Consider the following 27,746-nt stretch of genomic DNA (forward strand, 5'->3'; position numbering starts at 1 on the left):
TTAATAAAAGCTGGCACACTATAGGCCTTCTTCACAGCTCTATCCACTTGAGTGGCAACCTTTAGAGATCTGTGGATATGGACCCTACTGTGGCCAATATTCACCGGAATAGATGATTGTGCCATTTACCACATTGCTGTTTGTGGGATCTTGCTGGGTGCAAAGTGGCTGCTGTGTTTCCTACATCACAACAATAACTGCACTTCACAAAGTCACACAGCAACTGTAAAGTTCTCTGGGACATCCTGCGTGGTTAGCACTGCTGCCTCACAGTGCCAGGGATCCAGCTTTGACAAAGGGTCATTTGGACTCGAAACTTCAGCTCTTTTCTCTCCTTATAGATGCTGCCAGACCCGCTGAGATTTTCCAACAGTTTCTCTTTTAGTTTCAAATTCCAGCATCCGCAGTAATTTGCTTTTACCCAGGTTCGATTCCCGGCTTGGGTCACTGTCTGTGACGAGTTTGCACGTTCTCCCCATGTCTGCGTGGGTTTCCTCCGGGTGCTCCGGTTTCCTCCCACAGTCTGAAAGACGTACTGGGTTAGGTGCATTACCTATGCTAAATTCTCCCCCAGTGTACCCGAACAGGCGCCGGAGTGTGGCGACTGGGGAATTTTCACAGTAACTTCATTGCAGTGTTAATGTAAGCCTACATGTGACTAATAAATAAATAAACTTTAGCTTTGAGGGTAAAGTTTACAAATCTTTATCTCTACGCTGTTTTGTACCAGCACAGGGAAGCGGACCTGGATCACAATGTTTTATTCTCCAGAGTTTCCTTAAAATTCCAATAAACCATTTACACACAAAACAAGTTTAATATGAGAGGCTCAGCGATAGGAGGGCGGTGTTCGAGAGAGGCAGCTCCTCACTCCATATAAATACAAACATCCAGTCTTTTCACTGAAATGTACCTCTGAGACCTAGTTACAAATCCAGTGTAAGCAGAGGGAGTAGCGATCATCTCAGCAGTGTGTGTTCAAACCTTGTCCACCATCACTCCTCACTCAACTGAAATACAAACATCCAATCATCACATTGTAATGTCTGACCCCGCTGCTGGTTAAGATCTAAAATCCTTACAGACAGTAGCTGCTTTTTGATAAAGTTCCTGGTGAGACAAAGACATTTCTCTATCCCGTTTAGACTAAGGTTTAATCTATCCTGGTGTGTATGTTTTGAGGTTTGGTGTTCCCCAGATCACAATGGATCCTTGTATTTCCCTGTCTCCGGAAGGCTTTTATTGCTCCTCGGGGTATTTTCCTGCTCTCGAGCCCCCCCCAGAAAATGGCTAATTCTCCCAATCCCATTGGCCTTCCGTCTTCAGCCCCAATCCCATGATACTGATCACTCAGTCCTGTGACCCCCATCACTTGGCCCCAACCCCCTTCTCTGCTCCCCCCCTCCTTTTCTGAATCCTCCAATACCCCATTCCCTCGACTCTATCCCTCACTGCGTTGTCTTTCCCCTTTCCTCTGGCTGCCCGTCCCACCCCCAACATGCAGCGTCCCAAGAAAATGGAGACTGAACGTTATTCAATAAAAGGATCCTGGGTCTCCTCATCTCCAACCCCTCAGTGCAGCTGACCATGCCAACAGGAGAGGAGTCTTATCCACCGCTGGCGAGCTGTCAGAGCGAGCTGGGAGCGGGAAGCGGATCTGTCTCAGTTCCAGAAGACCACATTCCACAGCAGCAGCCAGCAGGGGTAGATGAAGAACACGATGAAGGGATAAACTATGGAACTATACAGGTGATGGTCGAGGATGGATTCAGCAACAGCCTGCAGGAAGAGCTGCCAGCACTCCAGCAAGGTGATGGGGTACTCGGCCAGTTCGTGGTACAGGTAAATGCACAGCAGCAGGACAGTGGCCGGTGACATCAGGATCAGGAACAGGGCGTTCAGCATCCTGCACAGGGAGTGGGGAGAAAGAGACAGACAATTAAAATCACTAACAGCATGTCTGAAAATGACTGTGGCAGAGGCAAGGAAAACGTGCAGTGCCCACAGCCTCACAGACACCCAGCAATTACACTGAAAACGTGCAGTGCCCACAGCCTCACAGACACCCAGCAATTACACTGAAAACGTGCAGTGCCCACCGCCTCACAGACACCCAGCAATTACACTGAAAACGTGCAGTGCCCACAGCCTCACAGACACCCAGCAATTACACTGAAAACGTGCAGTGCCCACAGCCTCACAGACACCCAGTAATTACACTGAAAAGGTGCAGTGCCCACAGCCTCACAGACACCCAGTAATTACACTGAAAAGATGCAGTGCCCACAGCCTCACAGACACCCAGTAATTACACTGAAAACGTGCAGTGCCCACAGCCTCACAGACACCCAGCAATTACACTGAAAAGATAGGGAAAAGCAGAAAGGGCTGAAAAACGAAGGGAAGGTGGTAGATGTGGTTTATATGGATTTTAGCAAGGCGTTCGATAAGGTCCCCCATGCAAGGCTTCTAGAAAAAGTGAGAGGGCATGGGATCCATGGGGCTGCTGCCCTGTGGATCCAGAACTGGTTTGCCCAAAGGAGGCAGAGAGTGGGTATAGATGGGTCTTTTTCTAATTGGAGGTCGGTCACCAGTGGTGTGCCCCAGGGATCTGTTCTGGGACCCTTGCTGTTTGTCATTTTCATAAATGACCTGGATGAGGAAGTGGAGGGATGGGTTGGTGGGGTTGTGGATAGTCTGGAGGGATGTCAGAAGTTACAGAGGGACATAGATAGGATGCAAGACTGGGCAGAGAAGTGGCAGATGGACTTCAACCCAGATAAATGCGTAGTCCATTTTGGCAGGTCAAATGGGATGAAGGGGTAATATAAAGGGAAAGACTCTTAGTACGGTAGAGGATCAGAAGGACCTTGGGGTCCGGGTCCATAGGACTCTAAAATCGGCCCCGCAGGTGGAGGAGGTGGTTAAGAAGGCGTATGGTGTGCTGGCCTTTATCAATCGAGGGATTGAGTTTAGGAGTCCAGGGATAATGATGCAGCTATATAAGACCCTCGTCAGACCCCACTTGGAGTACTGTGCTCAGTTCTGGTCGCCTCATTACAGGAAGGATGTGGAAAAGATTGAAAGGGTGCAGAGGAGATTTACAAGGATGTTGCCTGGAAGGAGTGGCATGCCTTATGAGGATAGGCTGAGGGCGCTCAGTCTTTTCTCCTTGGAGAGACGTAGGATGAGAGGAGACCTAATAGAAGTATATAAGATGTTGAGAGGCATAGATCGGGTGGACTCTCAGAGGCTTTTTCCCAGGGTGGAAATGGCTGCTACGAGAGGACACAGGTTTAAGGTGCTGGGGTGTAGGTACAGGGGAAATGTTAGGGGGAAGTTTTTCACACAGAGGGTGGTGGGCGAGTGGAATCGGCTGCCGTCAGTGGTGGTGGAGGTAAACTCAATAGGGTCTTTTAAGAGACTCCTGGATGAGTACATGGGACTTAATAGGATGGAGGGTTACAGGTAGGCCTAAAAGGTAGGGATATGTTCGGCACAACTTGTGGGGCCGAAGGGCCTGTTTTGTGCTATAGTTTTCTATGTAAACCTCAGCAGGTAGGGCAGCAGCAGCGGAAAGAGAAACTAAAGTTAATGTTTCGAGTCCGATGCGAATGACTCTTTGGGGCTCGGACTGAACTCGAAAGGTTCGCTCTGTTTCTCGCTCCACAGACGCTGCCAAACCTGCTGAATATTTCCAGCGTTTTCTGTTTTTATTTCCCATTAGGCTGATTGGCCATGCTAAATTGGCCCTAGTTTCGGCGGGGGTGGGGGGGGAATAGCAGGGTAAACATGTGGGGTTATGGGAATAGGGCCTGGGTGTGATTGTGGTCAGTGCAGGCTTGATGGGCCGAATGGCCTCCCTCTGTACAGTAGGATTCTGTGATTTCCAGCATCCGCACTATTTTGCTTTTGTCGAAGATGTAGTAGTTTGGGAGCTGGCTACAAAACCATTCCAGATGTGTGGAGGAAAGGTCTTTTTTCCAAGGCATTTAAAAGGTTACTTACAACAGCAGCTTGTCACTCAACTGAACTACAAACAAATAGCAGCAATAATAGCAGAGTTATTAGGAAACTGGGTTAGTGATGATCCAGAGACACGAGTTCAAAACCCAGCAAGGCAGCAGGAGAAATTTAAATTCAATTGGATAAATCCAGGATAAATATATCAGTAATGTTCCTTTATTAATTCAACGTTCGCCGGCTGGCCGGCATTTATTGCCCATCCCTAGATGCCCTTGGAGGGCAGTTGAGACTCAACCACATTGCTGGGGAACATGTAGCCCAGACCGGGTAAGGACAGCAGTGAATCAGAAGGGTTTTTCCAACAATCGACAATGGTTTCATGGTCATCAGTAGATTAAATCCAGATATTTTTTATTGAATTCAAATTCCACCATCTGCCGTGGTGGGATTCGAACCCGAGTCCCCAGAAAATTAGTTGAGTTTCTGGATTAATAGTCTAGTGATAATACCACTGGACCATTTCCATTCCCATCCATATGTGAGACCTGAAACGGAGGATGGGAGATGGCCAGATTAAAATCTGATAGAAATGGGTTACAACGGCTGATAGGCCTCCTTCGTTCTTCAATGGGACATTTTGAAGATGTGACAGGTGCTATACAAATGTAACTGAAACAATCTTTTGGTTTCCATAGAGATTTACAGCACACAATGAAGCCATGGGGCGGCACGGTGGTTAGCACTGTTGCTTCACTGTGCCAGGGACCCGGGTTCGATTCCCGGCTTGGGTCACTGTCTGTGTGGAGATTGTACATTCTCCCTGTGTCTGCGTGGGTTTCCTCCGGGTGCTCCGGATTCCTCCCACAGTCTGAAAGACGTGCGGGTTAGGGTGCATTGACCCAAACAGGCGCCGGAGTGTGAGGACTAGGGGAATTTCACAGTAACTTCATTGCAGCGTTAATGTAAGCCTTACTTGTGACTAATAAATTAACTTTAACATTCAGTGCATTGTGCCGGCAGAGTGATTCATTCCTCTGGCCTTTCCACACAGCAATGTAACTCCGTTTCAAGCGGACCTCGATAACTGCTGTTTTATTTGCCGTCACTTACTTGTGAGGGACCGGCTGAGCTACAGCAGCAGCTGGGATGAGAGTGACAGCCAGGATGAAGCCCAGGGAAAAGTTGATGAGGGTGATGCAGCCCAGGAGCAGAGCCAGGTAGAGAATGGAAATCAGCTTCAGCGTCATCCAGCCACAGGCCGACACTTCAATCGGTAACACACTGCCGGGAGGGAGCAGGGGGAATAAACAGGACGTTACACACACCACAGATACTCAAATATCAATATCCAGTAACTTCAGACAATTCTCAATCACAGAAGGTTCTCTGCCACGTGCAGATCTATCTAACTCATCCCACTCAATCCCTGCTCTTTCTCCAGAAATACTCCAGCATCTATCCCATTTCCTTTTATTCTCCAATCTGCTTCCAGTGCCAGACACTGCATTCCCATTTATAGCAATGCAGCAAACATTCTCCTTACCTAACCCCGACCCTATCTCTTACCAGCCCCTCTACCACCGCACTGTCTCCTTATCAACTCAATAAAATCATTCAGAATCTTTAACTTCCCCTGAGCCTGCTCTGTTCCAAGGAGAATGATTCCCATTTATCCAATCCAATCCTATTTGTGATTTATATAAACGATCTGGAAGAAGGTGTAACTGGGGTGATCAGTAAGTTTGCGGACAACATGAAAATGGCTGGACTTGCAGATAGTGAGAAGCATTGTCAGAGGCTACAGAAGGATATAGATAGGCTGGAAATTTGGGCAAAGAAATGGCAGATGGAGTTCAATCCAGATAAATGCCAAGTGATGCATTTTGGTAGAACTAACGTATGGGGGAGCTATACGATAAATGGCAGAACCATAAAGGGTGTAGTTACGCAGAGGGACCTGGGTGTGCAAATCCACAGATCCTTGGAGGTGACGTCACAGGTGGAGAAGGTGGTGAAGAAGGCATATGGCATGCTTGCCTTTATAGGACGGGGCATAGAGTATAAAAGTTGGGGTCTGATGTTGCAGTTGTATAGAACGTTGGTTCAGCCGCATTTGGAATATTGCGCCCAGTTCTGGTCGCCACACTACCAGAAGGATGTGGAGGCTTTAGAGAGAGTGCAGAGGAGGTTTACCAGGATGTTGCCTGGTATGGAGGGGCTTAGTTATGAGGAGAGATTGGGTAAACTGGGGTTGTTCTCACTGGAAAGACGGAGGATGAGGGGTGACCTAATAGAGGTGTATAAAATTATGAAAGGCATAGATAGGGTGAACGGTGGGAAGCTTTTCCCCAGGTCGGTGGTGATGTTCACGAGGGGTCATAGGTTCAAGGTGAGGGGGGGGAGGTTTAACACGGATATCAGAAGGACGTATTTTACACAGAGGGTGGTGGGGGTCTGGAATGTGCTGCCAGGCAAGGTGGTGGAGGCGGACACACTGGGAACGTTTAAGACTTATCTAGATAGCCACATGAACGGAGTGGGAATGGAGGGATACAAAAGAATGGTCTAGTTTGGACCAGGGAGCGGCGCGGGCTTGGAGGGCCGAAGGGCCTGTTCCTGTGCTGTATTGTTCTTTGATATTGGGCAGATGTACATTCGGACTAATCGGTTCAATGAAGTTTTACACTTGGTTCCTTACAGATTTTACTCTCTCTCCCCGCCTCTCTCTGTAACTCCAGTGTCCAGCTCTCTCTCTCTCTGCCCCCCTCCCTCTTGTCTCCCTCTCCCGCTGCCTCCGTCTCCCTCCCTCTGCCTCCGTCTCTCTCTGATTTCTCCATCCTCACCGTACCTCTGCGTGCTGTGAGGTAGAGCGAGACCAGCCACATAGATGGCAATAGAGGTCAGCACGACAGCTTCAGTCTCTGAGACAGGGAAATGGTCCATAGCTGTCCCCTGGCACAGGAGCGGCACGTAGTAGAGGGCAAGGCCCATGATGTGACAGATAAAAATTGGAGTCGCGATTGACAGGAATCCCGGCCTCACATTCTGCAGAAAAACAACAGAGATTGCACAGGTAACTACTGATAGACTGATGGGTAACAACAGGAGAGTGACCCCTACAGACCGGGAGGCGGCCCTATAGACCGGGAGGCGGCCCTACAGACCGGGAGGCGGCCCTACAGACCGGGAGGCGGCCCTACAGACTGGAATAAACACCACAGACTGACAGTGAACCTTAAGGACCAGGACTAAACCCTACAGACTAGAGAGAATCCGAGAAACTGAGAATGAAGCCTTGAACCTTCAGTCTGTCCCATCAACAAATCAGTGAATGGATCTGCTCCTGCCCCGCCTCCTCCAACCATCCCGCCCCCGGTCCTCCCCCACCGGCGCTCCGGCCCCCCACCCCGCCCAGTGTCCTGTCAATGGGGGTCAGTATTTGGGCTTAAACTTCCTGGAGCTGCAGAAGATAAGGTCCATTAGTAACCATGACAATTGGAATGCAACAAATCACTGCCCGCAGGAAAGGGCAAGGGATAATCAAAGGGGGTCTTAACCCTTCCCCCACACTCCCCCACCACACTCCCACATACATACCCACCCCCACACTCCCACATACATACTCACCCCCATACTCCCCCGCCACAGTCCCACATACATACCCACCACCACACTCTCCCACACACACACACCCCCCCACCCCCACATTCCCCTGTCGCCTGTTCCTCCCCACAACTCCTCCCCACCCGTACCCACGCTCCATACCTCGACCGCACAGTCCTGGGGACACACCGGAGCTTTCGACAGCCGGATCCAGAGGTCCAGAGCGTGGAAAAACATTAAGGAAAATCAGGATCAACAAAAAGCACTCCCTCAGTACTGACCCTCTGACAGTGCGGCACTCCCTCAGTACTGACCCTCTGACAGTGCGGCACTCCCTCAGTACTGACCCTCTGACAGTGCGGCACTCCCTCAGTACTGACCCTCTGACAGTGCAGCACTCCCTCAGTACTGACCCTCTGACAGTGCAGCACTCCCTCAGTACTGACCCTCTGACAGTGCAGCACTCCCTCATCGCTGTGCGGTGAGTGTCAGCCTGGATTATTTCAAGTCCTTGCTCAGTGTTGACCTTATTGCAGTCTTGATCCTGGCAGAGAAACAGCCTCCTCTCCACTGAGGCACCCTGGGAAACCTGCCACTTTGTCCTGCCGACACTGACACTTGGTGCATTCTTTCCCAGTATCTTGAAGGTTTAACCATCTGAGCCCCAAGGGCCAGCCTGGTGACAGAGTGGAGTCCCGCGAGCGGGCTGCTCATCCCCTCAAAATCCGCCTGGGCAGCCGTGTAAGAGTCATCGACCATTTCACAGACTGGCACTGAGAAGCCAACCACATGCGAGCAAGGAACAGGAGCAGGCCATTCAGCCCCTCCTCCTCCATTTAATAAGATAATGGCTGGTCTGATAGTTAGAGTTTTAAAAGTATAGAAGGAGTCTGACAGATAGAGGGTATGGTGGGGACAGCTCACAAGACGTCACCTCATTCCAGTGCCAAACATGGTGCTGGAGTGAAGCAGCTTCTTGTCAGCTGTGCCCAGCATACCCGCTAATTCTCTCCGTCACTCTCATTCTCTGCTTTTAAAACTCTATCCTAACTCTTTTAAACTCTCGAACAATGCTCTCTGCACCCCTAGCTGTGACTCTAACACTACATTCTGCATCCTCTCGTGATTCAATAAACTGGGGTTGTTCTCTCTGGAAAGACGGAGGCTGAGGGGCGACCTGATAGAAGTTTATAAAATTATGAGGGGTGTGGATACGGTGAACAGTTGGAAGCTTTTTCCCAGGGGCAGAAATGACAATCACAAGGGGGCACAAGTTCAAGGTAAGGGGGGGAAGGTTCAGTGGAGATGTGCGGGGGAAGTTTTTTTACACAGAGGGTGGTGGGGGCCTGGAATGGGCTGCCAAGTGAGGTGGTTGAGGCAGTTACGTTAGCCACATTTAAGACTTGTCCGGATAGACAGATGAACAGACGGGAATAGAGGGATACAGGCGGTTGGTCTGGATAGGACAACGTGATCAGCGCAGGCTTGGTGGGCCAAAGGGCCTGTTCCTGTGCTGTTCGCTCCTTTCCTTCTCTGTGAACGGTATGCTCTGTCTGTCTGGCGCGCAAGAAACAATACTTTTCGCTGTATACTAATACATGTGACAATAATAAATCAATAAAATGAAATAGATTTATTTATTTTGGTGTGTGAGAGAGAGTTATGGTATTTAGAGTATTTATTATACTTAAATATTCCATTCTTTCTTAGGGCAGCACGGTAGCACAGTGGTTAGCGCTGCTGCCTCACAGCGCCAGGGACCCGGGTTCGCTTCCCGGCTCGGGTCACTGTCTGTGTGGAGTTTGCACATTCTCCTCGTGTCTGCGTGGGTTTCCGCCGGGTGCTCTGGTTTCCTCCCACAGTCCAAAGATGTGCGGGTTAGGTGGATTGGCCATGCTAAACTGCCCCTTAGTGTCAGGGGGATTAGCAGGGTAAATATGTGGGGTTATGGGGACAGGGCCTGGGTGGGATTGTGGTCGGTGCAGACTCAATGGGCCAAATGGCCTCCTTCTGCACTGTAGGGATTCTATCGTTCCATACTATATGTCAATAAGCGTTGCCTTTCCATTTGACGAGTCTGGTTTTATAATTAATGACTGATTTTAGTGAAGAAACCTGGATATCGAGCAGTCACTGTGAGGTTAATATGTGAAGCACAGTTTCTGCTGTATGGCTCACTGGAGAAATTATTTAAATTTAAGTTGTGACCCTTGGCACAGCAGAACGAGAGGCTGACAGACCGTTCCTCCCATCTCAACAAAATTCTGCCAGCATCGTAATAAATCTTTCCAGCACCTTCTCCAAGGCCTCTGTCCCCCCCGTTGTGATCAACATACAAGCTTTGTTTATAGTTTTAACCTTCTAGAAATGAATGCCAGTGTTTAGTTTGCTGATTTTTACTGCCCTGCTCCCTTTAGTGACAGGTGTCTCTCTACTCGGATCTCTGCTCCTGTCGATCTCCAGACCCACTCCGGAGGGGAGCTGCGGGTCACAGCGGGGAGGGGGTCACAGCGGGGAGGGGGTCACAGCGGGGAGGGGGTCACAGCGGGGAGGGGTTCACAGCGGGGAGGGGTTCACAGCGGGGAGGGGGTCACAGCGGGGAGGGGGTCACAGCGGGGAGGGGGTCACAGCGGGAAGGGGGTCACAGCGGGAAGGGGGTCACAGCGGGAAGGGGGTCACAGCGGGAAGGGGGTCACAGCGGGAAGGGGGTCACAGCGGGAAGGGGGTCACAGCGGGAAGGGGGTCACAGCGGGAAGGGGGTCACAGCGGGAAGGGGGTCACAGCGGGAAGGGGGTCACAGCGGGAAGGGGGTCACAGCGGGAAGGGGGTCACAGCGGGAAGATCCAACCATTGAAAGGATATCTTCAGCAGCAGGATGAGGATTAGGAAGATGAAAGCAGGCATGTAATAGCCGATGGATACGAAGCGAGACAGGGACGGCAGCAGGTAGAAGAAGTAAGATTGGTGCAGTTTCTCCAGCAGATTGTTCAACTTCCTGATGATTCCCTCAAACACTCTGAAAAAGATCCCAGCGATTAGACAGGGTCCGGATTAACCAGGGTTTCTCTTAGTGAAAGTAATCATTAACTAGTGACACTTGTTAATAGTAATTGTTAACCAGCAATGTCACTTAGTGAAGGCAACAACTCACCAGTGATGTCTGTTAGTGAGGTTAACCAGTAACTAGCACTGTCTGTTAGTGAAGGTAATGGTTAACCAGGGGTTCAGGTTAGTGATGTAATGATTGACCAGGCTTCTGGCGGTGGGGTAATGGTTAACCGAGGTCTTCGATAGTGAAGGTAATAGTTAACCAGGGTTCTGGTTACTGAAGTTAATAATTAACCAGGATTCCGGTTAGTGAAGGCAGTTAACCAGGGTTCTGGTTAGTGAGGTAACGTTTAATCAGGGTTCTGGTTAGTGAGGTAATGGTTAATCAGGGTTCTGGTTAGTGAGGTAATGGTTAATCAGGGTTCCAGTTAGTGAGGTAATGGTTAATCAGGGTTCCGGTTAGTGAGGTAATGGTTAATCAGGGTTCCGGTTAGTGAGGTAATGGTTAATCAGGGTTCCGGTTAGTGAAGTAATGGTTAATCAGGGTTCCAGTTAGTGAGATAATGTTTAATCAGGGTTCTGGTTAGTGAGGTAATGGTTACCTAGTGATGACACTCACTTGCCGACAGTTACCATGTCGAATTTGTATTGCCGGAAGCTGTTGATTCCTCGGATGGTAACAGCCTCGATGTGGTACCTGAGGAAGAGGCCGTGATCCCCCTGCGATTTCCCCGAGCCCTGTTTCAGCACCATCAGCATCATGGTGTTCAGCGAGTGCATGTAACCCTCCAGGGTATCTCCGTCCATGCGGGGTAACTGAGGCAAACCACAGGGGGCAACAGCTCAGTGCGTTTCTGCTGACACCAACTCCACCAGACCCCTCCCGCCACAATCACCTGCCATGGCTTCTCACCCCACTGTGCCCCCGACCCACGCCGCGTTTCCCAACCCCACCCTCCCCCGCCAACTCCCCCACGCCCTGCGCCCCCCCCCCCCCCCCCGGCACCCTCCGACCCAACCCCGCACACCCACCCACCCAAACCCCCGGCACCCTCCGATCTCCCCTGCACCCTGCGACCCCCCTCCCCGCACCCTCCGGTCCCCCCCCCCCCCGCACCCTCCGACCGCCCCCCCCACACCCTCCGACCCCTGCCCTGCTCCTACTCTGACTCCAATAACACTGTCTCTGATTACACCTTCTGACACCCGCCCCCCCCAACCAAATCCTCTCTCTGACCCCCTCACCCTCTGAATCCAAATACCAGGTTGCATTTCGTACACTCTGACCCCAACTGACCCTCTCTGATCCCAGCCCTTCCCGACCTCACCCTTCTATCCTGACCCACCCTCTGACCACCCCCGCATTGCAGCCAATTTGAGCCCCACCCCCTGAGCCGCCCCATCCTGGCACGGTTGCCAGTCTCCTGGTTCCTGGGCACCCACCTTGCCCTGGATGGTACACAGAACGCCATTCTTCTGACAGAAGGAGGTGAAGAGGTTGACCAGGTCCAGGTTGGGCAGTTGGCCGTTCAGGCCCTCCACACTGATGTCGAAGCTGGTCACAACATCGCTGCTCATCTCGATGGTGATGGCAGCTTGGATCGCTCCTGCCCGGCCCTGCAGCACTGATGAACTGATCTCTGTAACCGGAACCGAGAGAAAAACACCTCATCATTCAGCAAGACAAACGCACTGAGGGAGTACCGCACTGTCAGAGGGTCAGTACTGAGGGAGTGCTGCACTGTCAGAGGGTCAGTACTGAGGGAGTGCTGCACTGTCAGAGGGTCAGTGCTGAGGGAGTGCCGCACTGTCAGAGGGTCAGTACTGAGGGAGTGCTGCACTGTCAGAGGGTCAGTACTGAGGGAGTGCTGCACTGTCAGAGGGTCAGTGCTGAGGGAGTGCTGCACTGTCAGAGGGTCAGTACTGAGGGAGTGCCGCACTGTCAGAGGGTCAGTACTGAGGGAGTGTTGCACTGTCAGAGGGTCAGTACTGAGGGAGTGCCGCACTGTCAGAGGGTCAGTACTGAGGGAGTGCTGCACTGTCAGAGGGTCAGTGCTGAGGGAGTGCCGCACTGTCAGAGGGTCAGTACTGAGGGAGGGCTGCACTGTCAGAGGGTCAGTACTGAGGGAGTGCTGCACTGTCAGAGGGTCAGTGCTGAGGGAGTGCCGCACTGTCAGAGGGTCAGTACTGAGGGAGTGCCGCACTGTCAGAGGGTCAGTACTGAGGGAGTGCTGCACTGTCAGAGGGTCAGTACTGAGGGAGTGCTGCACTGTCAGAGGGTCAGTGCTGAGGGAGTGCTGCACTGTCAGAGGGTCAGTGCTGAGGGAGTGCTGCTCTGTCAGAGGGTCAGTACTGAGGGAGTGCCGCACTGTCAGAGGGTCAGTGCTGAGGGAGTGCCGCACTGTCAACAGTACTGAGGGAGCACCGCACCGTCAGAGGGTCAGTGCTGAGGGAGTGCCGCACTGTCAGAGGGTCAGTACTGAGGGAGTGCCGCACTGTCAGAGGGTCAGTACTGAGGGAGTGCTGCACTGTCAGAGGGTCAGTGCTGAGGGAGTGCTGCACTGTCAGAGGGTCAGTGCTGAGGGAGTGCTGCACTGTCAGAGGGTCAGTACTGAGGGAGTGCCGCACTGTCAGAGGGTCAGTGCTGAGGGAGTGCCGCACTGTCAGAGGGTCAGTACTGAGGGAGCACCGCACCGTCAGAGGGTCAGTGCTGAGGGAGTGCCGCACTGTCAGAGGGTCAGTACTGAGGGAGTGCTGCACTGTCAGAGGGTCAGTACTGAGGGAGTGCCGCACTGTCACAGGGTCAGTACTGAGGGAGTGCCGCACTGTCAGAGGGTCAGTACTGAGGGAGTGCCGCACTGTCAGAGGGTCAGTACTGAGGGAGTGCCGCACTGTCAGAGGGTCAGTACTGAGGGAGCACCGCACTGTCAGAGGGTCAGTGCTGAGGGAGTGCCGCACTGTCAGAGGGTCAGTGCTGAGGGAGTGCCGCACTGTCAGAGGGTCAGTGCTGAGGGAGTGCCGCACTGTCAGAGGGTCAGTACTGAGGGAGCGCCGCACTGTCAGAGGGTCAGTACTGAGGGAGTGCCGCACTGTCAGAGGGTCAGTACTGAGGGAACGTCGCACTGTCAGAGGGTCAGTACTGAGTGAGTGCCGCACTGTCAGAGGGTCAGTACTGAGGGAGTGCCGCACTGTCAGAGGGTGAGTGCTGAGGGAGTGCCGCACTGTCAGAGGGTCAGTGCTGAGGGAGTGCCGCACTGTCAGAGGGTCAGTACTGAGGGAGTGCCGCACTGTCAGAGGGTCAGTACTGAGCGAGTGCCGCACTGTCAGAGGGTCAGTACTGAGGGAGTGCCGCACTGTCAGAGGGTCAGTACTGAGGGAGTGCTGCACTGTCAGAGGGTCAGTACTGAGGGAGTGCCGCACTGTCAGAGGGTCAGCACTGAGGGAGTGCCGCACTGTCAGTGTCAGTACTGAGGGAGTGCCGCACTGTCAGAGGGTCAGTACTGAGGGAGTGCTGCACTGTCAGAGGGTCAGTACTGAGGGAGTGCCGCACTGTCAGTGTCAGTACTGAGGGAGTGCCGCACTGTCAGAGGGTCAGTGCTGAGGGAGTGCCGCACTGTCAGAGGGTCAGTACTGAGGGAGTGCCGCACTGTCAGAGGGTCAGTGCTGAGGGAGTGCCGCACTGTCAGAGGGTCAGTACTGAGAGAGTGCCGCACTGTCAGAGGGTCAGTGCTGAGGGAGTGCCGCACTGTCAGAGGGTCAGTACTGAGGGAGTGCTGCACTGTCAGAGGGTCAGTACTGAGGGAGTGCCGCACTGTCAGAGGGTCAGTACTGAGGGAGTGCCGCACTGTCAGCGAGGGAACTCATTCCAGCTATCTTGACTGAAGGAGGTGTAGCCATTTTCATAATGTTTGTGGGATCTTCCTGTGCACAATCTGTCAATCTAAGATGACAACAGTGACCACAATTGAAAATTTCTTCCATGGCTGTCACACTCTCTGGGAAGATGTGACAGGTGCTACAGGAATGCAAATCTTTTCTTTCAGCTGAGAATTTAATCTGTCGATTGAATTGACTGCTGTACTCACCGGTCACGTTGACATCATGGTAAGCTTCGAGCCAGGCCTCCATCCCAATCATGTCGTGCTCATTAAACAGGAAGATGATGTCTTTGGCCCAGTATATCTGCCCTGTGACAGAAACAGTGTTAGGAACAGTCGGGCTTCCATCGAGCTCTGCTGAGGCAAATGTGAACCAACAAACTCCACCCTGCTTCGCTGCCCCCAGTCAGTGTGATCCACACAAGCTGCATCCCACCCAGGAGCAAGCCCCTGTACCACACCAAACAGTCCAGCACATACATAATAGAACTGCATACATCAAACACTCCCAGGACAGGTACAGCATGGGGTTAGATACAGAGTAAAGCTCCCTCTACACTGTCCCCCATCAAACACTCCCAGGACAGGTACAGCACGGGGTTAGATACAGAGTAAAGCTCCCTCTACACTGTCCCCCATCAAACACTCCCAGGACAGGTACAGCACGGGGTTAGATACAGAGTAAAGCTCCCTCTACACTGTCCCCCATCAAACACTCCCAGGACAGGTACAGCACGGGGTTAGATACAGAGTAAAGCTCCCTCTACACTGTCCCCATCAAACACTCCCAGGACAGGTACAGCACGGGGTTAGATACAGATTCAAATTAACCACAACAGGTTTATTGTCGGAGATGTTGCCTGTACAGGGTACAAACAAACTAAAACAAGAGCCTGTGCAACACCCTAGTGACATCACCATCAAATCATGTGACCGGCTCTTAAAGCAATCGCGCAACCATTTAAATATATAACAGTCGGGGGCTCTAAAAGTCATTACACAACGAGCCATTTGAATGAGCTGGCCGTCACTGGTGGAGTGTTGTAAGGGTCAGTGTTGGGGCCTCAGGTATTTACAATCTGTAGTAGTGACTTAGGTGAAGAGATTGAGTATAATGTATCGAAGTTTGTTGATGATACCGAGGTGGACGGGAACATAAGCTGTGAGGAGGACGCAGAGGTGATGTGAGCGATATAGGCAGGTTAGAGCAATTAAATGGCAGATGGAGTGTAACGTAGGGAAGTGTGAAGGTCCTCACTTTGATCGTAAGAATAAAGGAGCTGACTATTTTTGTAAGGTGGGAAATTTGGGTTTTGGTGACTGTGCGCAGTTCTGGTCTCCACATTTAAGAAAGAATATATTTGCATTGGAGGTGGTTAGAGCGAATGTTCACTAGATTGTTCCCGGAGATGAGGGGGTTGTCCTTTGATGAGAGGCTGAGTAAATTGGGTCTATTTTCTCTGGAGTTTGGAAGAATAAGAGGCGATCTCAGTAAAACCGACAAAACTCTGAGGGGGTTTGATAGGGTGAGCACTGAGAGATTGTTTACCTTGGCTGGGAGTCTGGAACGAGGGCGCGATAGCCTCAACAATCATTTCGGATTGAGATAAGGAGAAATTTCTTCCGTGAGAGGGGTGTGAATCTGAGGAACTCTCCCCCGCAGTGGGCTGCGGATGCTCCATTGCTGAATATATTTAAGGCTGGTGCGGACAGATTTTTGGTCTCTTGGGAATTAAGGGATACGGGGAGTAGGCGGGAAAACGGAGTTTTCAGTACACACCTCTCCCTGCCCCCTGCCCCCTGCCCTCCCCCCGTGGGCAGGGAAGTGAACCCGTCTACCTCACCTCGGAAGTAGGAGGCCAGAGCCAGGAGTAGGCCGGCAGCCTGGCTGTTCTGTTTGATTCCAACTGGACTGCTCAGGACGATGGACTCTGTACTTGCAGCTCTGGAGGCTCGGAGAATCCCGTAGACATTGGTCCCTTTCACCATCTGCGTTTTTAATTGAAAAGCTTGAATAAATAACTCCCGTCAAACAAACAGCCAGAGAACTACTTGCCCTTCTGATGCTCTCAATTCCCTTCTCCCAGTGCCACAGTCTGGAAGCTGCTAACCTCCATCTTTTATTGATCAATATGCTTATCGCATTCTATATTAATGCTCTGGGGACACGGGTTCAAATCCTACACAGCAGCCAGTGGAATTTAAATCCAGCGAATAAATTTGGAATATAAAATGAGGAACGAAGACCATTAAACCATCATTGATTGTCGTAAAACCTCTCCTGGTTCAGTAATGTCTTTCAGAGAATTAAATCGGCCGTCCTTATTAAAGCAAAATACTGCGGATGCTGGAAATCTGAATTAAAACAGACATGCTGGATAAACCCATCAGGTCTGGCAGTTTGTCCTGATGTTAAGAACATAAGAACATAAGAAATAGGAGCAGGAGTAGGCCATCTAGCCCCTCGAGCCTGCCCCGCCATTCAATAAGATCATGGCTGATCTGACGTGGATCAGTACCACTTACCCGCCTGATCCCCATAACCCTTAATTCCCTTACCGATCAGGAATCCATCCATCCGCGCTTTAAACATATTCAGCGAGGTAGCCTCCACCACCTCAGTGGGCAGAGAATTCCAGAGATTCACCACCCTCTGGGAGAAGAAGTTCCTCCTCAACTCTGTCTTAAACCGACCCCCCTTTATTTTGAGGCTGTGTCCTCTAGTTTTAACTTCCTTACTAAGTGGAAAGAATCTCTCCGCCTCCACCCTATCCAGCCCCCGCATTATCTTATAAGTCTCCATAAGATCCCCCCTCATCCTTCTAAACTCCAACGAGTACAAACCCAATCTCCTCAGCCTCTCCTCATAATCCAAACCCCTCATCTCCGGTATCAACCTGGTGAACCTTCTCTGCACTCCCTCCAATGCCAATATATCCTTCCTCATATAAGGGGACCAATACTGCACACAGTATTCCAGCTGCGGCCTCACCAATGCCCTGTACAGGTGCATCAAGACATCCCTGCTTTTATATTCTATCCCCCTCGCAATATAGGCCAACATCCCATTTGCCTTCTTGATCACCTGTTGTACCTGCAGACTGGGCTTTTGCGTCTCATGCACAAGGACCCCCAGGTCCCTTTGCACGGTAGCATGTTTTAATTTGTTTCCATTGAGATAGTAATCCCATTTGTTATTATTTCCTCCAAAGTGTATAACCTCGCATTTATCAACATTATACTCCATTTGCCATATCCTCGCCCACTCACTCAGCCTGTCCAAATCTCTCTGCAGATCTTCTCCGTCCTCCACACGATTCACTTTTCCACTTATCTTTGTGTCGTCTGCAAACTTCGTTACCCTACACTCCGTCCCCTCCTTAAAGGTGGTATATAAATGCACAATGTTGTTGGCTTGCCTCTACATGCAAAACCGCGTTCTATTTTCCCCAGCCTCCAATATAGTTTAAATATGTCGACTTCCAATCACTGGCTGGTGTACGGGGAAAATTCGCCCGGCGTTGGGATGGACCTTATTACCGGAACCAGAGCTTCCACAACCTTGGACTGACCTCAGCGTTACAAACACAGCAGTGAGGCAGGAGGTACACCTGAGATTCCAACCTGCCGCCTGGAAATTATAATCTGAAAATCAAATTGCACTTAAACTCTGATTGACCTCCCCTGGTGTTTACTTAACAACGATATTTTCGGGGCTGTGGGACTCAATGGATAACTATCAAAGTGACATGATGGGCTGAATGGCCTTCTGTTTTGCCGCAAGACTCCCAGAATCAGACTTTGCGAGTTCAGTGGATCTCAGCAGCAGCGTAATACTGTTCCCTGGCGAGGGGGCACAGCAGCCATGGCTGCAATGTGTCATCAGCACCATCTCAGGCAAGCTGAGAACTTACTCAATAACTCCATCAATCATGGACCATGCAACTAGCTGTGCAAGTTCCCCTCCACTCACCATCCTGACATGGAAATACCTGCGCGCGATCCCCGGGCCCAATCCCTGTCCTTTACTTGATCCTTCAGCCTGTACCCGATCCCCTACCCGATCCGCGTTTTGGATGTAAATGTGACTCCAGCCTCACGCCATGGGGCCTGAATCCTGCCTGCTCTCCGGATCAAGCTGCAATAACAGACTCCAGGAAGGTGACTCTCTACCACATTACACAGCAACTAGAGGTGGACAATGTAGGTCAGCTTTGCAAATCCCAAACCCCTCCCTTGCTGCAGTGAGATGGCCTCGAGTCCCTGGTTCAGAGTCTAGGCCGGGGCACCCCTGGTGGCTGGGGTTCATGGGGACGTCACCGGGGTGGGGATTGGGAGCAGGTTAAGGGTTAAGGAGAAGAACGCGAGTGAGATCCCTCAAAGTCTGCATTGTTGCGGTTTATCCAGTGCAGAAGCGTCAGAAAGCCTCGAAACGTACATATCGCTCTCGTATCTCATCTGGGAAGGGCAGTGTTCGGGAGAAGGTCTGAATGTGTGTCTCCAGTCCCAAGCCGGTCATGGTCTTCACAAGCCACTCCACAGGCATCTCCCTGGAGCAGAAGAAAAGTCTGTGGTTAGGATCGGACAACACTGTGCTCTCAACTTTGAACTCTCCATGTAGGCATTGTGATCGAAGGGCTCCCTCTGTCTGAGCTGAGACAGCCACCCTGTCATAACACATCGCAACCCACCCACTCTCAGACAGCGGCAGGTCGAGGCTCAGTGGTATCACAGGACTACTAATCAAATCCAGCATAGCAGCTGGTGGAATTTAAATTGAATTAATAAATCTGGAGTTGAAAGCTAGTCTCAGTGATGATGACCATTAACCTAACATTGATTGTTATAAAAACCCATCTGGTTCACGAATGTCCGGTAGGGAAGGCAGCACGGTGGCACAGTGGTTAGCACTGCTGCCTCACAGCGTCAGGGACTCGGGGCAGCACGATGGCACAGTGGTTAGCACTGCTGCCTCACAGCTCCAGGGACCCGGGGCAGCACGGTGACACAGTGGTTAGCACTACTGCCTCACAGCGCCAGGGACCCGGGGCAGCACGGTGGCACAGTGGTTAGCGCTGCTGCCTCACAGCGCCAGGGACCCGGGGCAGCACGGTGGCACAGGGGTTAGCGCTGCTGCCTCACAGCGCCAGGGACCCGGGGCAGCATGGTGGCACAGTGGTTAGCACTGCTGCCTCACAGTGCCAGGGACCCGGGGCAGCACGGTGACACAGTGGTTAGCACTGCTGCCTCACAGCGCCAGGGACCCGGGGCAGCACGGTGGCACAGTGGTTAGCACTGCTGCCTCACAGCGCCAGGGACCCGGGGCAGCACGGTGGCACAGTGGTTAGCACTGCTGCCTCACAGTGCCAGGGACCTGGCATTCTGGCCTCGGGTCACTGTCTGTGTGGAGTTTGCACATTGTCCCCGTGTCTGCGTGGGTTTCCTCCGGGTGCTCCGGTTTCCTCCCACAGTCCAAAGATGTGCAGGTTAGGTGGATTGGCCATGTTAAATTGACCCTTAGTGTCAGGGCATTAGCAGGGTAAATACATGGGGTTACGGGGATAGGGCCTGGGTGGGATTGTGGTCGGTACAGACTCGATGGGCCGAATGGCCTTCTTCTGCACTGTGGGGATTCGATGAAATCTGCCATCCTTACCTGGTCTGGCCTACATGTGAACCACAGCAATGTGGCTGATTCTGAAATGGCCCAGCAAACCACTCAGTTCATGGGCGATTAGGGAAGGGCAGTAAATGCTGTTTTCACCAGTGATGTCCAGGTGCCATTAAAGAATAAAGGAAAAAAAGCTGCTTAATTCTGCATTGGCTGATATTCCACTGGGCACAGCCAGAGACCAGCATTCCCATCAATGATCCCTGAATCCAGACCCTACTGTCCAGGAAATCCCACCATAAAATCTATTCCAAACTAATCACAGCCCCCATAGCCCAGTCTCTCTGACACCCCTGCCCCTCTTACCCAGCCTTTTTCCCATGTGCTGAGAATTCCCGGGCATACGACAATGCCCTGTCACCATAGACAAAGTTCTCATCCACCATGGTGGAGCCCATGGCATTCTCCGATGTGTACATTCGCAGGATGAAGGGTTCAAAGGCCAGGCCCATGAACCAGGTGATCCCAGCCACGTAACACAGGAAGCTGCAGACAGGACAAAACATGGAGAGAGCATCAGAAACAGCCAGGAACAACCACCAGAATAGTCCCAATGTATTCACACATCTACACTGTCCCCATCAAACAATCTCAGGACAGGTACAGCACAGGGTTAGATACAGAGTAAAGCTCCCTCTACACTGTCCCCATCAAACAATCTCAGGACAGGTACAGCACAGGGTTAGATACAGAGTAAAGCTCCCTCTACACTGTCCCCATCAAACAATCTCAGGACAGGTACAGCACGGAGTTAGATACAGAGTAAAGCTCCCACTACACTGTCCCCCATCAAACACTCCCAGGACAGGTACAGCACGGAGTTAGATACAGAGTAAAGCTCCCTCTACACTGTCCCCATCAAACACTCCCAGGACAGGTATAGCACGGGGTTAGATACAGAGTAAAGCTCCCTCTCCACTGTCCCCATTAAACACTCCCAGGACAGGTATAGCACGGGGTTAGATACAGAGTAAAGCTCCCTCTCCACTGTCCCCATCAAACACTCCCAGGACAGGTACAGCACGGGGTTAGATACAGAGTAAAGCTCCCTCTACACTGTCCCCCATCAAACACTCCCAGGACAGGTATAGCACGGGGTTAGATACAGAGTAAAGCTCCCTCTCCACTGTCCCCATCAAACACTCCCAGGACAGGTACAGCACGGGGTTAGATACAGAGTAAAGCTCCCTCTACACTGTCCCCATCAAACACTCCTAGGACAGATACAGCACAGGGTTAGATACAGAGTAAATCTCCCTCTACACTGTCCCCCATCAAACACTCCCAGGACAGGTACAGCATGGGGTTAGATACAGAGTAAAGCTCCCTCTACACTGTCCCCCATCAAACACAACCCAGGACAGGTACAGTACGGGGTTAGACAGAGAGCAAAGCTCCCTCTACACTGTCCCCATCAAACACAACCCAGGACAGGTACAGCACGGGGTTAGATACAGAGTAAAGCTCCCTCTACACTGTCCCCATCAAACACTCCCAGGACAGGGACAGCACGGGGTTAGATACAGCATAAAGCTCCCTCTACACTGTCCCCATCAAACACTCCCAGGACAGGTACAGCACGGGGTTAGATACAGAGTAAAGCTCCCTCTACAGTGTCCCCATCAAACACAACCCAGGACAGGTACAGCACGGGGTTAGATACAGAGTAAAGCTCCCTCTACACTGTCCCCATCAAACACTCCCAGGACAGGTACAGCACGGGGTTAGATACAGAGTAAAGCTCCCTCTACACTGTCCCCCATCAAACACTCCCAGGACAGGTACAGCACGGGGGTTGATACAGAGTAAAGCTCCCTCTACACTGTCCCCATCAAACACTCCCAGGACAGGTACAGCATGGGGTTAGATACAGAGTAAAGCTCCCTCTACACTGTCCTCCATCAAACACTCCCAGGACAGGTACAGCACGGTGTTAGATACAGAGTAAAGCTCCCTCTACACTGTCCCCATCAAACACTCCCAGGACAGGTACAGCACGGGGTTAGATACAGAGTAAAGCTCCCTCTACACTGTCCTCCATCAAACACTCCCAGGACAGGTGCAGCACGGGGTTAGATACAGAGTAAAGCTCCCTCTACACTGTCCTATCAGGTACAGTGGGTGTTAGATGCCTGAACTCTGAATGTTTCTCCCCTATCTGCAGCATTATATATCAGCACTCACCACAGGGGTGTGTTCATCCTGGTGAGCAGGTTTGTGAGCACCTGCCTCCGGTTTGGGTCCGACAGGAGACCCATCTCTGCGACCTCGCTCGATAAATCCTCAGGGTGAAATACTGTCCAAAATTACATCTGCCCCACACTGAAAACAAAGAGCAGGAAAGGAATTAAATCATTTACAGCAACAGGGCCTGATCCTCCATGAGTGGCATCATGGGGGTGAGGATAGCGTGGGTGGATGAGGGGACTGTGTTTATGTGGGGAGGAGTGCTGTAAGGACAGGTATACTGTTCACATAAGATGGAATAAAATAGATGGTATGGGTCAGAAATCCTGTATTTCCGTCCCTAACAACAGTTCCAAGACAGGGGTGGCACGGTGGCACAGTGGTTAGCACTGCTGCCTCACAGCGCCAGGGACCCGGGTGGCACGGTAGCACAGTGGTTAGCACTGCTGCCTCACAGCGCCAGGGACCCGGGTGGCACGGTAGCACAGTGGTTAGCACTGCTGCCTCACAGCGCCAGGGACCCGGGTGGCACGGTGGCACAGTGGTCAGCACTGCTGCCTCACAGCGCCAGGGACCCGGGTGGCACGGTGGCACACTGGTCAGCACTGCTGCCTCACAGCGCCAGGGACCCGGGTTCGATTCCCGGTTTGGGTCACTGTCTGTGTGCAGTTTGCACATTCTCCCCGTGTCTGCGTGGGTTTCCTCCGGGTGCTCCAATTTCCTCCCAGTCTGAAAGACGAGCTGGTTCGGTGCATTAACCAGAACAGGTGCCGGAGTGTGACGACTAGGAGAATTTCACAACTTCATTGTGGTGTTAATGTAAACCTTACTTGTGACTAATAAATAAACTTAACAGCACCGTGTGTGTACCTACACCACATGGATTGATGAAGGGTCATCTAAACACGAAACGTTGGCTCTATTCTCTCCCCACAGATGCTGTCAGACCTGCTCTTCAGTTTTTGTTTCAGATTCCAGCATCTGCAGTATTTTGCTTTTATCACAGGGACTGCAACAATTCAAGAAGGCAGCTCACCATTGAAAAGTTAAAGTTAAAAGCTAAAGTTTATTTATTAGTCATAAGTTCATATAAGATGGAATACATTAAAATTAACACATTGTTAATACATTAAAAATACATTGAAATTAACACTGCAATGAAGTTACTGTGAAAATCCCCGAGTCGCCACACTCCGGCGCCTGTTCGGGTACACTGAGGGAGAATTTAGCACGGCCAATGCACCCTAACCTGCACGTCTTATAGACTGTGGGAGGAAACCGCAGCACCCGGAGGAAACCCACACAGACACGGGGAGAACGTGCAAACCCCACACAGACAGTGACCCAAGCCGGGAATTGAACCCGGGTCCCTGGCGCTGTGAGGCAGCAGTGCTAACCACTGTGCTACCGTGCCACCCACAACTTCTTCTCAGCGACAATTAGGGATTGGCAATAAATGCCGGCCAGTCAGCAATTCCCACAACCCATGAACAAATAAAATAAATATATTACCCTGTATTAAAGAGTGATTGTGCAGTTATCGTAATGATGTATGAGGACAAACACAAGTGCTCCCGAGAACATTCTGAAAGTGATTTACCAGAATGATTCTAGGAGTGAGGCAGGATTTTAGCTCCAATGTTGGATTGAATCACAGAATCCCTAGTGCAGGAGGTGGCCATTTGGCCCATCGAGCCTGCACCGAGTGGCTGGGGTTATTCAAGAGGTACGGTGAGGACAGCAAGGTGACACAATGGTTAGCATTGCTGCCTCACAGCGCCAGGAACTGTGGTTCGATTCCAAGCTTGGTCACTGTCTGTGCAGAGTTTGCACGTTCTCCCTGCATCTGTGTGGGTTTCCTCCGGGTGTTCCGGTTTCCTCCCACAGTCCGAAAGACGTGCTGGTTAGGTGCATTGGCCGTGCTAAATTCTCCCTCGGTGTACCCGGACAGGCGCCAGAGTGTGGCGACTAGGGGATTCTCACAGTAGCAGTGTTAACGTAAGCCGACTTGTGACACTAATAAATCAACTTTAAAAACCTTAAGGTGTGCAAGATTATGTCAGATACACAAAGAAAATCTGTTCCCATTAGCTGATTAGCCACAAGGACTAAGGGACACAAGAGTTGAGATTTTGGGTAAAGGATGTGTGGGGGAAGGTGGGAGGGGTGGAATGTGAGTGGTGATGACCTGGAACTCTCTGCCCACGAGTGTGACTGTGGTAGTCATGATGTGGAGATGCCGGCGTTGGACTGGGGTAAACACAGTAAGAAGTTTAACAACACCAGGTTAAAGTCCAACAGGTTTATTTGGTAGCAAAAGCCACACAAGCTTTCGAGGCTCTGAGCCCCTTCTTGGGCTCAGAGCCTCGAAAGCTTGTGTGGCTTTTGCTACCAAATAAACCTGTTGGACTTTAACCTGGTGTTGTTAAACTTCTTACGAGTGTGACAGCAGTGCAGATGAAGAATTATTTCAAAAGGAAACTGGGTGGGCACTTGAAGGAACTAAACCTGCAGAGCTGTGGGGATTGGGTCGCTGGATGGATAGTTGGCATGAACCCAGTGGGCTGAATGGTTTTCTTCTGTGCCACAAATGACTCTGGGAACATATAATGAATGGAGGCAGCTCATTTCAACACCGAACTAACTCATACATCAATGGCATCTGCGCAGAATCTGCTGAAAACTCAGGGTCCTAAACCTATAGAATCATACAGTGCAGAAGAGGCCCTTCGGCCCATCGAGTCCACACCGACACATTAGAAACACCTGAACCCCCACTAATCCCATCTACCAGCACTTGGCCCGTAGCCCTGAATGTTATGATGTGCCAAGTGCTCGTCCAGATACTTTTTAAAGGATGTGAGGCCTCCCGCCTCCACCACCCTCCCAGGCAGCGCATTCCAGACCCTCACCACCCTCTGGGTAAAAAGGTTTTTCCTCACATACCCACTAAACCTCACCTTGAACCCATGTCCCCTCGTGACTGACTCTTCAACTAAGGGGAACAGCTGCTCCCTATCCACCCTGTCCACAGCCCTCATAATCTTGAACACCTCGATCAGGTCACCCCTCAGTCTTCTCTGTTCCAGAGAAAACAACCCAAGTCTACGCAACTTGTCTTCATAACTTAAATGTTCCATCCCAGGCAGCATCCTGGTGAATGTCTTCTGCATCTCCTCCAATGCAATCACATCCTTCCAATAATGTGGCGATGTAATTCTCTGCCATGGGAACATCAGTCTAGTCTTGCTGAGGACTGGGAAAGCAGTATGAAAGACAACACACTTATAACCTTCTGAAGGAATGGCTGTTTGATTGGTATATATATATATATACCTCATATACACTGTATGTAAGGGGTTGTGTTTTATTATCTCATTGATTTAATTTAGTCAATGAGATAATTATAAGGATGATCGAGTTATAAAGAAAGATTGGATAGACTGGGACTTTTTTCCCCTGGTGCGTAGGAGACTTAGGGGTGGTCTTATAGAGGTCTATAAAATAATGAAGAGCATAGATCAGTTAGTCAACAACTTTTCCCAAAGGTAGGGGAGTCTAAAACTAGAGGGCATAGGTTTAAGGTGAGAGGGGAAAGATACAAAAGGATCCAGAGGGGCAATGTTTTCACACAGAGGGTGGTGAGTGTCTGGAACAAGCTGCCAGAGATAATAGTAGAGACAAATTCAATTTTGTCTTTTAAAAAGCGTTTTAGACAGTTAGATGGGTAGGATGGGTATCGAGGTATACGGGCCAAATGCAGGCAATCGGTACTAGCTTAGGTGTTAAAAAGGGCAGCATGGACAAGTTGGGCCGAAGGGCCTGTTTCCATGTTGTAAACCTCTATGACTCTTTTAACCAGATGTTTTAATGTTTCCCAGACCTCAAAGAATAATATCCTATAAACCCTCTCTCAGAGCTAAATGGATGAATGACAGTGTCCTTTGATAGCTCCTGGGGGGGGGGGGGGGGGGAGAGAGAGGGTGCTCAGTGATAGCCCCTGGGCTGGGGTGGGGGGCTCAGTGAGAGCCCCTGGGCTGGGGGGTGGAGGGCTCAGTGATAGCCCCGGGGAGGGGGGGGGCTCAGTGATAGCCCCGGGGGGGGGGGGGGGGGGGAGAGGGGGCTCAGTGATAGCCCCGGGTGGGGGGGGAGGGGGGGACTCAGTGAGAGCCCCTGGGCTGGGGGGGGGAGCTCAGTGAGAGCCCCTGGGGGGGGGGCTCAGTGAGAGCCCCTGGGGGGGGGGGGGCTCAGTGAGAGCCCCTGGGGGGGGGGGGGCTCAGTGAGAGCCCCTGGGGGGGGGGGGAGCTCAGTGAGAGCCCCTGGGGGGGGGGGGGCTCAGTGAGAGCCCCTGGGGGGGGGGGGGCTCAGTGAGAGCCCCTGGGGGGGGGGGGGCTCAGTGAGAGCCCCTGGGGGGGGGGGGGCTCAGTGAGAGCCCCTGGGGGGGGGGGGGGCTCAGTGAGAGCCCCTGGGCTGGGGGGGCGGGAGCTCAGTGATAGCCTCTAGGCTGGGGGGGGGGGGGGGGCGGCTCAGTGATAGCCCCTGGGGGGGGGGGGGGGGGGGTCTCTCAGTGCTTCCTGTGCTGCAAAAGGAGATCAGCCTGGGCTGTGACGCCCCTCACAGTCGATCAGCCCCTGGGCCATTCCCAGGCGCGCGGGCCGGGGGAAGGATTTCAGTCAGACACAGTTCCCGCAGCAAAGCGCGGCCTGTGCTCCTGAAGCCGGGCTGCGGCCTGTACCGAGCCCCGGGCGGGGGTACTTATTCTCTCCCCCTCACTCACCCTGCGGTGGGCCCGAGCCCGGCACCCGGTCTGCCGGCTGCACCTCCCACCGGATCCTAACCCACCGCCCGGACAGGAAGTTCCCTCATCCGGACCCAATACACTGATACACACTTCCGGAATCACATCAACAAGGTTCAGTCAGAGGTCAAGAGGATCCCTCAGAGGAAAAAGCTCCAACCTCCTTGCGCACCCCCACCTGGAGCCGGCAGAGTGTAACTACAGTCTGTTCAAATTGGAATATGATGATTGCAGCAGCACTGATATGGCATAGCAGCTGAAATAGGCCATTCAGCCCATCGAGTCTGCTCCGCCATTAGATCATTTCCGATCTTATAACCTTCAACTTCACTTTCCCGCCTTATCCCCATAACCCTTAATTCCCTTACTGATTGAAATCGGTCTACCTATCTACTCTGTCCAGCACCCTAATGATTTTGAACACTTCTATCAATTCTCCTCTTAACCTTCTTCTCTCCAAGGAGAACAGGCCCAACCTCTCCAACCTGTCCTCATAACTGAAGTAGTTGAACCATTCCTGTAAACCTCTTCTGCACTCTCTCCATAGAAACTAGAAGTAGGAGTAGGCCATTCGGCCCTTCGAGCCTGCTCCGCC

General features: G+C 51.7%; 1 protein-coding gene across 2 annotated transcripts; it reads right to left on the reverse strand.

Moving 5' to 3' along the window:
* Positions 1 to 689: 689 nt before the first annotated feature.
* On the reverse strand, positions 690 to 27,245 carry gpaa1 (glycosylphosphatidylinositol anchor attachment 1). 2 transcript variants are annotated; one of them, XM_078230284.1, is made up of 13 exons: positions 27,131 to 27,245; positions 22,351 to 22,488; positions 20,473 to 20,652; positions 18,934 to 19,045; positions 16,340 to 16,484; positions 14,703 to 14,804; positions 12,061 to 12,257; positions 11,237 to 11,433; positions 10,432 to 10,585; positions 7,732 to 7,794; positions 6,815 to 7,011; positions 5,077 to 5,247; positions 690 to 1,906 (listed from the first exon to the last, which is right to left on the reverse strand). In XM_078230284.1, the coding sequence occupies exons 2-13, from the start codon at positions 22,422 to 22,424 to the stop codon at positions 1,663 to 1,665; spliced, it is 1,836 nt and encodes a 611-aa protein (XP_078086410.1). In that variant the 5' UTR covers positions 22,425 to 22,488; positions 27,131 to 27,245; the 3' UTR covers positions 690 to 1,662. The 2 variants fall into 2 exon arrangements, with proteins under 2 accessions (XP_078086410.1, XP_078086420.1); XM_078230294.1 differs by lacking the exon at positions 27,131 to 27,245 and adding an exon at positions 25,468 to 25,673.
* Positions 27,246 to 27,746: the final 501 nt, after the last annotated feature.

The sequence above is a fragment of the Mustelus asterias genome, chromosome 2 (assembly GCF_964213995.1).
Source record: "Mustelus asterias chromosome 2, sMusAst1.hap1.1, whole genome shotgun sequence".
Classification (NCBI taxonomy): domain Eukaryota; kingdom Metazoa; phylum Chordata; class Chondrichthyes; order Carcharhiniformes; family Triakidae; genus Mustelus; species Mustelus asterias.